The sequence below is a fragment of the Lipotes vexillifer genome, unplaced genomic scaffold, assembly GCF_000442215.2.
Source record: "Lipotes vexillifer unplaced genomic scaffold, Lipotes_vexillifer_v1.1 scaffold957, whole genome shotgun sequence".
In the NCBI taxonomy this organism is placed as follows: Eukaryota; Metazoa; Chordata; class Mammalia; order Artiodactyla; family Lipotidae; genus Lipotes; species Lipotes vexillifer.
Window position 1 is genome coordinate 582,435 of NW_006791360.1, and position 13,154 is coordinate 595,588.

The 13,154-nt window shown below is 38.1% G+C and overlaps 1 protein-coding gene across 2 annotated transcripts in view; it reads right to left on the minus strand.

Annotated features, from left to right (window-relative positions):
* The window catches only part of CEP70 (centrosomal protein 70), a 79,841-nt gene that overhangs the window by 27,177 nt on the left and 39,510 nt on the right, over positions 1–13,154 (minus strand). For both annotated transcript variants that reach the window (XM_007464361.1, XM_007464360.1), the window contains 3 exons: positions 6,772–6,853; positions 6,579–6,667; positions 5,064–5,138 (listed from right to left, as the gene is read on the minus strand). In XM_007464361.1, coding sequence (XP_007464423.1) covers positions 5,064–5,138; positions 6,579–6,667; positions 6,772–6,853 — 246 coding nt within the window. The remainder of the gene's footprint in view (positions 1–5,063; positions 5,139–6,578; positions 6,668–6,771; positions 6,854–13,154) is intronic.

The window sequence follows — 13,154 nt, forward strand, 5'->3', positions numbered from 1 at the left end:
GGGAAAGAGGGACGTCCCTGGTGGCGCCATGGTTAAGAATCCGCCCACCAATACAGGGGACACAGGTTCAAGCTCTGGTCTGGAAAGATCCCACATGCTGCGGAGCAACTAAGCCTGTATGCCACAACTACTGAGCCTGCGCTCTAGAGCCCGCGTGCCGCAACTCCTGAAGCCCACGTGCCTAGCCTAGAGCCTATGCTCCGCAACAAGAGAAGCCAGTGCAGTGAGAAGCCCGCGCACCGCAACGAAGAGTTAGCTCCCGCTCGCCGCAACTAGAAAAAACCTGTGCACAGCAACGAGGACCCAATGCAGCCATAAATAAATAAATAAATAAATTTCTAAAAAGAAGGGTGGGGGGAGAGATTTTCCTCTCCTTTTCTTGTAGCATTTCCTTTGGAAAACCTGTAGTTATAAATCCTAAGAAGTATGTAGATCTTGTTAAAATTTACGTAAGCCTCCTGCCAATTTGATATCCTAGCAATGTCTTTCTTGGGAACCTTAGAACCATCTCTTCAAAGGTGGACATCAGGGAACAGGGTGCCTTGTCTCCTTTTCCCTGTTGGAGCTTAGCCTATGCTCCTGGCTCTAAATTGTAACTTCCTCCTTGTCATGAAGATACGTTTCATTTTTCCTTTGGCTAAAGACAATTCCATGTATGTAATGGACTGCATATCTGCCTGGCTATATTAAAGGGTGAGATTTCTTTCCGTCTTTGAAATCTCTTTAGCAGATTGCCTCTAATGCACCCTGCAGTCTCGCTGGATATTTATTCCAACTGTTATATAAAACTGTTTTTTTTTTTCCTACATATGTGGAGAAGATTCACTGGGTTGACAGGAGATTTTTTTTTTAATTTTTTGAATAAGTCATACTTTTATTTTTCAGAAGCGAAAAGGACAAGTGGCAACTTGCCTTTGGAAAATACATTAATATCAGAGTAACAAGCTATCTATACCCAGTGGCCTAAGAAAGACTGTATTATCATATAAATCTCAAAGTTCTATTAAATAAATCACAGAATAATATGTTTTTAACTGACACAACAAAACAAAAACATCAGCAGCAACAAAAAATTAAACAGAATCCATAATGTGGTATGTGAAGACGGAAAAAAGAAAATCTGGAAATCTACACACTGAGAGCTCTCTATTAAAATCAAGGAGGCCCAAATCTGTTTCTTTTAAACAATATTCATGGATATAACTGCGTTTTTCTAAATGTCTCATTGGTAATACTCAGTCTCGTAAGTCTGGTTCCATAATAATCTATAATGTAACTACTTCCATCTGAAGGTCCAACAATCTGCATTGAAATAAGAATGAAATCAATTAGGTTCCCAATTCCACAAAATCCTACAGTGTAAAACTTTAACAAACACATTTTGGCAAGATATGGGCTTGAGAAAACCAATTTCGTTTCCAGTAAAATGTGTTTCATTGCCACCAAAATCCTTACAAGTTATGTTGGGTGCTGGAAAACATGGAACATAAGCTGTGTAGTTTGTACAGTTAACTGGTTCTTGTGTAGCATCACTTATTTTTGGATCTTTACAAATATATTGTCCCACTTTGAGGTCCTCGCACTTAAGTGACTCCTTGCTGCCGCCGGTGGCAGCTCCCCAAGGTCCTGTGGTTACTGACACAGCCCACAGGACAGCCAGGAGCCAAGCAGCAGCAGTCTTGGAAGCAACCGGCCCGGAGGGCCAAGCGGCTGCCATGCTGGGGACCAGCGCATTATTTCCCTAACATCACAGTAGTTCTTTGAAAAAAATATTCTACCTCTGCCCCGGCAGAAAATAAAAATTTGAAATTTTTTTACGTTGAAAAAGTTTTTTTCATTGGGTGTTCTGTTTGGTTTTAATTAACAGTGTGATGGTTAAGAGTGTGAGCTTGAGGGTCCAAATGCTTGGGTATGGACCTGATTTCTTTCCAAGTTCTTCCACGTACCACCTCCTGTGCGATACGGGCAAGTTATCTAACATTCCTAATTCTCTGTTTCACATCTAGATACTACAAAAGTTCCAAACTTAAAATCAAATTAATGATAATTTTTTAAAATTCCAAATGTAAATTTCTAAAAAAAAAACACATTTATTCAAAATGCAAATCATTTCTTCAAAATTCAACAGAAATATATAGCAGGGATTGGTTCTGAATCACAATTTTAAAGTCTAATAGTGAAGTCACCCTAAAAACCAGTTCTCAAATGAATAACAAAAAACATATACAAAATCAAATCTCATTATTCATGGTAGTTATACTCTATAAAGTCACCATGTACACTGAATTAGTGAAGACTGAACCACTACTACTAGGGGAAATACAGGATCAGGTTCCTGCATGCCTCTGGTCACATTTTCCTCAACTGATCAATATATATAACCTTGTTTTTTGTGTGTTAATGCTTATAAAGACATCTTTTTAAATATTGTTGTTTCATTAACATTGGACTCATGGCTAACAGCACTATAACTCATGCCTAAATGAAGTTTCTCTAACACGTGTATATTCTCTGCAAGGTACATCACAGCCTTCTTGTGCGTAGAACACTACACAGCACTTCAGTACCATGCTTGGGACCATCCTGGAGAAATCACCAACAAAAAGCAAAAAATGAAAAAATAGAAGTGGCATATGACAGCAAAAAGAATGACTATTTACATTATGAAAGCTAAAACAAAAGGGCAGAGCATCACCTTGTTCAGCAGCTGAAAATGTGTATACTGGGCACATCCATGAATGACTGTGAAAGTGCCACCACTACTGATTTGGGGATTAAAAACAAATTTTAGCAGATAGGCAAATTCACAAATATGCAATCTGTGAATAATGAGGAAATGACTAGATATCTCTATGAATATATGTGCATGCCTTTATGTGTGTGTATCTTCACTGATACATTTACATTGAAGTCCTAAGATTCCTTTGAAGGGGATCAGGATATGCCACTCCAAAATATGCCACTTGGAGGGATGGCCTAGTGCTTAGGATTCCGAGCTTCACTGCCATGGCCCAGGTTCAATCCCTGGTTGGGGAACTGAGAGCCCACAATCCGCATGGTGTGGCCAAAAACAAAAACAAACAAAAACCCCAAAATATGCCACTTTGACATAAGAAATGTTTTAAGCTAAACGAATTTGAGAAATGGCAGGAGCAGGAAGGACTCTCTGACCTCCCCCTTCTCCCCTGAAGCAGACCATAAGACCCTCATGCAACAGGTGCCCTCCTTGTACCCAGAGGAAAGGAGCATCTTTATTTCTGAAGACGAGGAATCTGAATTTCCCCCAGTTTATTACCCTTAGCTCATACCTTTTTGTACTACCACATTTTCCCACAACTTTCCACTCTTCATCAAACCTAGTAAATGCTCAAGCTTAACAGTTTCTTCAAGTCTTCATTTCTCCTCAGGTCAGGTAAAACTTACATTAAATAAATTTACATACTTTTCTCATGTTAATCTATCTTTGTCAGTTTAATTTTCAGGCCTAGCCAGAGACCCTAAGAGGGCTGAGGAGAAGTTTTCCTCCCTTACACCTTCTCTGACTTTTTATCTCCCTTACATCCTCCTTTTCCCAGCTGCTCCTTGACCACTTTTCCTATCTCAGTTAATGCCCCAACAACTACCTAGTTATTCAGGACTAAAACTTAGGTCTTGATTAGTTAATTTTTTGATTTTTCTCCCCCCCTCAGCTGCCTATATCCCCAATCCATCACCAAGTCCTATCAGTTCTATATCTACTACTGCCACCTTTGACCATGTCACTACCACTTCTTGTCCAAACTCATACAATAGCAACTCTCACACTATTTCACCTTTAGTACTTATACAATATCAAAATTGTCTTATTTATTTCTTCATTGCCCTTCCCCCTTCACATAACCTTCATGAGAGCAAGAACCTTTTCTATTTGATTTACCACTGTAATTTCAGTATGCAGAATGCCAAGCAGATAGGAAGAGGTACTACAGGTACCTAAAATATCAAGCAATAGTAGGAAGGGAAAAAACATTAATTGAATGAATGAATGCAACCTTTCCAAACCTTCCACTTCTCTTTTCTTTTTTAGTTTTCCTTCCTTAATTTAACCCAACATGTAATTCCTGGATGGCCAGAATACTTCCCTTTCACTGTGGCATGTGCTGCCATAAGGAGGAGGAAACAGCTGTCACTGAAAATTGAATCAACATATGCTAATACAACTGATTTAATATATCTAATGCATATTTTAACTCATGTCATTTTTAAAATATTTCATCTCAATGCTCACTGCACTACTTCAAGTCCCATTCCCTTGAATCAAAGAGTACACATAGCTAATCTTCAGAAAATACTATCACTATTTGAAGACCAACTTTTTGAAACTCCTCTGAGTACATGCTTTTCAAAGCCATAAAAGAGAGGTGGTGGATATGAATGGCACACTGCATTCATTCTGGTACCTTTAGTTTTTTTGGTGTTTGTTTGTTTTTTTTGTGGTCGTGGGCCTCTCACTGTTGTGGCCTCTCCCGTTGCGGCCTCTCCCGTTGCGGAGGGACACGCAGGCTCAGCGGCCATTGCTCACGGGTCTAGCCGCTCCGCAGCATGTGGGATCTTCCCAGACCAGGGCACAAACCCGTGTTCCCTGCATCGGCAGGCGGACTCTCAACCACTGCACCACCAGGGAAGCCCCAACCTTTAGTTTTAAAATACGATGAAGCTATATATTATTCATGTCATAACTACCACCAACAAAAATTTGGGGCTTGTCACCTCTAATTTCAATGACTCTCTTGCAATTCCTCCATGACTTCCAAAGACAACTTTCTAATTAAAATCGTTGCCTTTTACTATATCAGACAATTACCTTTTCCTTGTTCTTATTTAAGATGCATGTACAGCCAAATCCAATACAGTAGAAACCTTTAAAACTGTGGAACCAGAAATATCCCTTTTTAATGTCATTTCCCCCCATCAGCCTGGTAATTTTGAGCCATGATCACTATGGGGTAAGGTGACAGGTAATAAAAATAAATAATAACATACAAAATCTTAATAAATTTTTAACTTTGGTAAAATATAATTACTTGATGCTTTTCTTAAGGGCTTTCTCCAGCTTCTTCACTTGTTGTTTATAAAGTCTTAATTCACGCTGTGTGGGCCTGTAGAAGATAAATCATGTTGAACGCACTTATTTTTATTTAATAAAACTATACCGTAAAGATATTTAATAATAAACAATAGTGTATACCCTGTTACTTGTCACAAATATGCTTAAAAGCTCTTAAAATATTTCATGATTGCTGGGCTTCCCTGGTGGCGCAGTGGTTAAGAATCTGCCTGCCACTGCAGGGGACACGGGTTCCAGCCCCGGTCCAGGAAGATCCCACATGCCATGGAGCAACTAAGCCCGCGCACCACAACTACTGAGCCTGCGCTCTAGAGCCCGCAAGCCACAACTATTGAGCCCGCGTGCCACAACTACTTAAGTCCACATGCAGCAACTAAGATCCAACACAACCAAAATAAATTAATTAGCTAATTTTAAAAAATACTTCATGACTGCTAATGAGGTATTTATTGGCCATTGGGTGTCTTCTTCTGTGTATTCCCTGTTCAAAACTTTCTACCCATTTTTATTGTTATTAATCTATTACTTGTTTTTATAGTGAAGTATCTCAAATGTATGGACAAGAATAGAGAATAGTAAGACAAATAGTACTGTGTCCACCCCTCAAGCTTTATCAAAGTTGAATAGTAATTTGTTTCAAATATTTTAACTAAAACATTATACATGTACTTAAAACTCCACGTGTGACCCTGATTACTGTCATTGCTCTCCTTCCCATACCACAGGTAACCACTATCTGAAATTCACTCTTCATTCTTCCCATGCATGTTTTATACATTTTTACCTCATATTTGTATAACCATAAATTTACACATTATTATGTGGCAGACTTTTAAACTTTACAGAAATGGTTTTTACTGTAGGTATCAGTCTCCTCTCCATTAAAGTTTAAAATTTACAAGAACAAGGTATTTGTTTTGCTTATTATATATTATCCCAGAACTTAAGGCCATGTCTAACTTACAATAGGTATTCAAAAAATATTTGTTGAATAAAAAAGTCTCAGCAGTGTGCATTCCTTATTACTCTCTGTTAACAGGTAGAGTGCCATCCTTTTGTGGTAGTATGATGTACATAAATAAACCTTTCTGTTGTATGCCATTTAAACTTTTTAATTCCCCCCCTTCCCACAACACAGGCATATGATGAGGTAATAAGACATTCTAAAGTAATTTGGAAAAATAATTTTAAAAAAAATAAAGTTATTTGGGAAAGGGAAACCTGCTGGCTTAAGACTGAATGTATTCTGAGTTCCTACCCAGTTTTATCTTCTCCCTATTTTCTCACTTCCCTTGCCTATGTATGTATTTTTGCTCTTTCCATGATATGAGAGACAAATGACTAAAATAAGTATGAGTATGAGGTCTCCAACATTAATTTTAGAGTAAAGGGGACAGAATGATTTATTTAATATTCAAAATTCCAGTTATGCTTAAATGGAAGTTAAATAAAAATGGCAAGTTTCTCTCACCTGGTTTCCAAATCTTTTTGGAGATTCAGCTTTTCACTTAAAAGTGCATCTATCTTAGACTTCGATTCCTTGAGTTGATTCTGTAAAGACTGCAACACATTTCATAAAAATATAGTTAACTTTCCTGGGAGATTATTTAGATTATCATTTTGCTTTATAAAAAAAGTATTTATCAGTCATATAGTCCCCATACCATTAGAAGGCCTTTATAAGTGGGGGAAGCACTCAGACTTCTGTAGTCTTCTTCTGACTGACTTTCATCTTCTTTACATTGCCTATGAAAAGATACATGCAGTGTATTTATGAAAAATTTATCTTCAAAGAAAATAAATCTAGCTAACAAAAATTAAATCAATAAGGGTTTGATAACCTAAACATGAACTAAAATTTAAGCTAAATTTCCTACTTATTCGCACAGAACATGGTATTAGAACATACTACTTACTACCTAATACTATAGTATATATTTGTTCACTAATGCCTTAATTGGAAGGTAAGATCCATGAAGACCAGAACTTCGTCTTGTTCACCATTGTATCTCACTGCCCAGAATAATATGGGGCATAAGAGGTGGTGAAAAAACACTTCTTGAATGAATAAACAAAGCATATTGTTTTTTCCTTCTAGTACTTTTAGGTCACAGAAAAATCTATATCAAAAAATGCAGGGACTTCCCTGGTGGCGCAGTGGTTGAGAATCTGCCTGCCAATGCAGGGGACATGGGTTTGAGCTCTGACCTGGGAAGATCCCACATGCTGCGGAGCAACTAAGCCTGTGTGCCACAACTATTGAGCCTGCGCTCTAGAGCCCACAAGTCAAAACTACTGAGCCCGCGAGCCACAGCTACTGAGCCTGCATGCCACAACTACTGAAGCCTGTGTGCCTACAGCCCAAGCTCTACAAGAGAAGCCACCGCAATGAGAAGCCAACGCACCATAATGAAGACTAGCCCCTGCTTGCCGCAACTAGAGAAAGCCCGCGTGCAGCAACTAAGACCCAGCAATGAAGACCCAATGCAGCCAAAAATAAATAAATAAATTTATTTTTTTAAAAAATGCAGAGTATAAGTGGACAAGGCCACAGACTTAGTGGCCCTGATTCAAGTGTTGACAACACCATTGTGTTATTTGGGTAGGTCAGTCTCTCAAAATTTGTTTTCTCATCTATAAAATAGAGATAATTTCTGTCACATCTACCTCACAGAATTGGTGTTAAAAGTTAAAAAGATATCAAAGCATTCTGTGAGCTATAAAGTACTAGAAAATCAGTATTAATGTTTTTAAAAATCCTGATACACTAACACAGGGCTGTCCGATACGGTAAACACTAGGTACACACGGGCAATGAGCACTTGAAATATAGCTAATGCAACTGAAGAGCTAGACTTTTAATTATATTTCATTTTAATTAAAATTTAAAAACTGAAGCAGTGTGAAATATTCTTCTGTTAAACATGACTTTATTGTTTAGGACTACATACCACTACCATGCATCATGTTAAGGTATTAATGTTGTGGCCTAGTTGTGCACTGGGTGCGTGGGTGGTTTGTAGTACTATATACAAACACACCACCAATCTAGTCAGTAGCAAAGGATTGATTAACTTAGAATGTTTTTTTCCTATATACCAATATAACATTGTAAGGTGTTTGTTATGATACTATATTTATGGTGATGCCTATATAAATCATAATTGATATAGTTATTATTTTAATTATAAGAACTAAACTTTTTTAGTTTAAAAAATAATTATGGACAGATTTTTAAGAATCAAGTGGAGATGATAACATCTGAGACAGTAAAATAATTGGAACAGTAAAGAAAAGAGACTGAAAGAACGTATGCCACAAATTTCCTAATGAATGCTACTATAATTTGCTGCAGAACAAAATGGAAAAGCTGTTCGTTCACGATACAAAAGAAAAAAAAACAGATAAACTGGACTTCATTAAAATTAAAACATTCTTGAGCTTCAAAGGACACCATCAAGAGAAAAAAGAAAACCCACAGAATGAAATAAAATATTTGCAACTTGTATCCAGAATTAATAAAGAACTCTTACAATTCAACAATAAAAGACAAAAAAGTCAATTTAAAAATGGGCAAAGGATATGAGTAGGCATTTCTCCAAAACAGATATGCAAATGGACAATAAGCCTATAAAAAGATACCCATCATTAGTCCTTAGGGAAACACAAATCAAAACCACAATGAGATATCCCTTTAGGATATTCACAAAGTTGTGTCACCATCTCCACAATCAATTTTAGAACATGTTCATCACCCCACTGAGAAATACCATACCCATTACCAATCACTCCCCATATCTACTCTCTGCCCTGAGTCCCTACTCCACTACAATCTAATTACCAGGCAACCACTCATCTACTTTCTGTCTTTATGGACTTGCATATTCTGGACATTTCATGTAAATGGAATTGTATATTTTGTGATGTTGTGTTGCAGCAGAGTAGGGGCTCAGGGCGGGGAGTGATTGCCAATGGAGTTTCTCAATGGGGTGATGAACATGTTCTAAAATTGACTGTGGAGATGATGACACACTTTGTGAATATCCTAAAATCACTGAATTGTACGCTTTAAAATGGTGAATTTTATGGCATGTGAATTATATCTCAATAAAGCTGTTATTTTAAAAAGTTGTTATATAAAAAATCTTTTAGGATAATAAAGTAGATAACGATAGGATGCATTTTCAGCAAATACATAATGAACATATTAAGGAGTTTCCTTTCAACAGTCAAAAAAGAATGAAAGTCACCGAAATCAAAATTAACCATACAACAAAAACTTTTAAAATAATTTTTTAGCAAAATCTGAGCTTATAATTTTGGCCACCTATAAAACATTTTTAAGTGTTGCACAAAAACAGAAACTGTCCTTACATGAAATAAATTATCTGTTATGGAAATTTTGTTGGAAAATTATGAGAAAACAAAAGTTATTTTTATAAAAAAGTGAAAGATCTTCAATTAAGCCCATGAACAACTGCCTGGAGAATACAAGACCTTTCTTGTAACATCAAAGATGAATTGATTTAATTTTAAAAATTGCAAATACGTTTCTTTATCTTTAGATGAATCATGCCTCAATTAACACTTTGGGAATGTTCTGTCTCAGAGGACTTCCAGATTTACCAAGAAATGTTGACAATTTGAGGTCTTAAAATAAAAATATCACACTTATGGTGTGTCTTTGAATTTTACACATCTATCAAAGAAGAATTTCAGCTAGATATGAAAAAATCATTTTTTTCCACAATGGAAGGTGCTCTAGCTTTGTAACGTCAAAAATCCAGATTTACTGGAATGTTCAAAAGACTGATGTTTCTCATTGCTTTGTTATACTGTATAATACATACTAGAAATGTGCTCAGTTTTCTGAAGCAGACTATGACAGTGTCATGAATATAGTTGTTAAAATTATACAGCACCTGTGTAAATGCTATACCAGTTTGCAGAACCACTGAAACAAAATGACTTTAACAATCTTGTGTTTTTTGCCAATGCTTATTAGTTGAGCCATGGAAGGGTTACAAAGACTAATGTACTGTTAACCTGGATATTAAATAAAATATATTAAAATGTATTTCATTGGTTTCTTTTTACTTTTCAACTTGGCTACATGAAAATGCGAAATTATATATGTGGCTTGCATTACATCTCTATTCGAGACAGCTGTACTAATATATCCCTCAGACCTTCTTCTAAAACACATGCTGGCCTTGAACAAATGACCATTTTAGGAAAGATGACTAAAATAAGGATGACTGAGTAGCCTCTATATAACAAGTACTAAAATAGATGTTTTATACAAACTATTTCACATTTAACAGGTGAGGAGTTTGAGTAGTTATTTAACTTGCTCAAAGTAACTCAAATAGTAGTAGTAGTGAGATTCAAACTGCAATCTCTCTGGTTCCAAAGGCTATGCACTCACATCATTCCCTATATATACTCTAAAATACCTGCCACTATGGCTATACTTGTTCTCAAGAGAAACCTAATATATGAATATCGTAGAGAAGACCAATTTTAAATGTATGCAGACCTAAAGGGAAATGAGTTTCAGTAAAGAATCCTCACTTTCTTTTCCTGTAGTTCTTTATTTAGCATTTACAGATTTTGTGGTTTTCTTGAAGTAAAAACATAATTTTAAGCATCCACAAACTCTCATTTGGACATGGGATCCCCACAGCCAAATTCCTCTCACCCTTTCTCCAATGGCCTCCAGAAGCCTCAGGAGGGACCCAGTGTTGAAGATCGTGCTCCTTAGGGGTGGAGAGAAAGAGCAAAACTAGAGAAATCCTGTGTTTTATTTTCTTCCCTAATCCAAACCATGTTCAGTCAGAGGTTAATCTCAAATCCACCTGCCTCCATTTCCCAAGACCAATTTAAAAATTTCTATCTAGGGCTTCCCTGGTGGCGCAGTGATAGAGAGTCTGCCTGCCGATGCAGGGGACACAGGTTCGTGCCCCGGTACAGGAAGATCCCACGTGCCGCGGAGCGGCTGGGCCCGTGAGCCATGGCCAGTGAGCCTGCGCATCCGGAGCGGAGCCTGTGCTCCGCAACAGGAGAGGCCACAACGGTGAGAGGCCAGTGTACCACAAAAAAAAAAAAAAAAATTCTATCTAAAAAGAAGGATGGAATTAGACAAGGGGACTTCACTTTACTAATTCATTATAGAACTATTTTCCTTGGGCTAACTTTCCAAATGTCTCTGACATCTCAGAAGAAATTCAATCTGAGGCCTGTAGGTTTTATTCCTACGTTACTTTCCTTGGCTCTTTAATCTATCTACCAAGCCAGGGAAATGCTAATAGAAAAAGCCAGCAATATATTCCATGTAATCTACAGTGATATATTAATCTATATTACCATATAGTGATATAGTAATCTACAGTGATATATATTTCTGGGTAAAGAAAAGTAAGTAGGGGCTTCCCTGGTGGTGCATTGGTTAAGAATCCACCTGCCAATGCAGGGGACACGGGTTCGAGCCCTGGTCCAGGAAGATCCCACATGCTGCGGAGCAACTAAGCCCGTGAACCACAACTATTGAGCCTGTACTCTAGAGCCCGCAAGCCACAACTACTGAAGCCCACACGCCTAGAGCCTGTGCTCTGCAACAAGAGAAGCCACCACAATGACAAGTCCGCACACTGCAACGAAGAGTAGCCCCTGCTCGCCACAACTAGAGAAAGCCTGCGCGCAGCAACGAAGACCCAATGCAGCCAAAAATAAATTCAATAAATTAATTTTTTTAAAAAAAGTAGGTAAAGTAACATAGCTGAGAGCCTATCGTTTTAAAATTTACTTTTCCTCTGTTTCAGAGGTTATACCATGTTTGCAGTTTTCTAAGATTTCCAGCTGCTTAACACTTGTATTCAAATATCTGCTGCCTTGATTGCAGCTTCCTTTGCTTTCCCTGAGTTTTCTCATGTATGGAGGCAGAAAGGAATACCAGTCCATAGTATTCAGATACTGCCTTTCACGAGCTCTCTGGAGGCCTTCTCAAGCCTGCGCCCTAAAATGAGGGTCCAGACAGTGTGCCATAGGTGTGCTGTGCAAAGGGATTACAAAGGTGCCAAGACAGTCATCTCTCTCAGCCCTCAGGACAACTGGCCAGACCCCAGTGTGGTACACAAACATCACTTTCTGTGTTTCATGATGAGAAAAACTTTGGACAACACTGCCCTTAAAAAGTGGATGTTTGGGTTTCCCTGGTGGCACAGTGGTTGAGAGTCCGCCTGCCGATGCAGGGGACACGAGTTCATGCCCCGGTCTGTGAAGATCCCACATGCCGCAGAGAGGCTAGGCCTGTGAGCCATGGCCGCTGAGCCTGCGTTCCGCAACGTGAGAGGCCACAACAGTGAGAGGGCCACGTACCGAAAAAAAAAAAAAAAAAAAAAAATTGGGTGTTAAACAGAGGGCTTCTACCTCTGCAAGAGGCCCATGTCCCATCTGTCTTCTTCCTTTGGTCTTGCTCCCCTACCTCTACAGGTGCATACGTCCTCCTCCTGTGCTTCCTGTTTATCCCACTTAGGCCTCTAAATCATAGCCCATCTTCCTTCATTTTCCCTTCTCTTTCGACTTCTTTTTTAGTAATATAATACTTGTCAGTTAATTCTTACACCCTCCTTTTAGAGTACTCCTGCTTCTTCAGGTGATACTAATATTCTATTTGTAGATCTCAAAAGCCACCTTGCAGTTCCTACAATCTATCAAGTTAGTATTTACTCTTAGAAAGGAGACTGATAAACTTTGTTCAGTCAATGAACTATGAAAAACTCTTCTCAGGGCAGACTCTTCATCACTGCAAAGCATAAATGACTTCTAATTTTCCACCTGTGAGAACATCATGTATGATGCAGCCCCTATTTTCTTCCTATATCCTTCTCCCTTAATGAGACATTCAATCCAAGTATCTGACCTGGGTGTAGTTTGCACCGGCCAAAGTATTATATTTCACTTCAGCTAGACCAGTGATGATAGGATTGCTAAGCAAAAAAGTAATTCCTTTCCTCCAAGGTCCTCATTCCTCAATCCCAGATTTTCC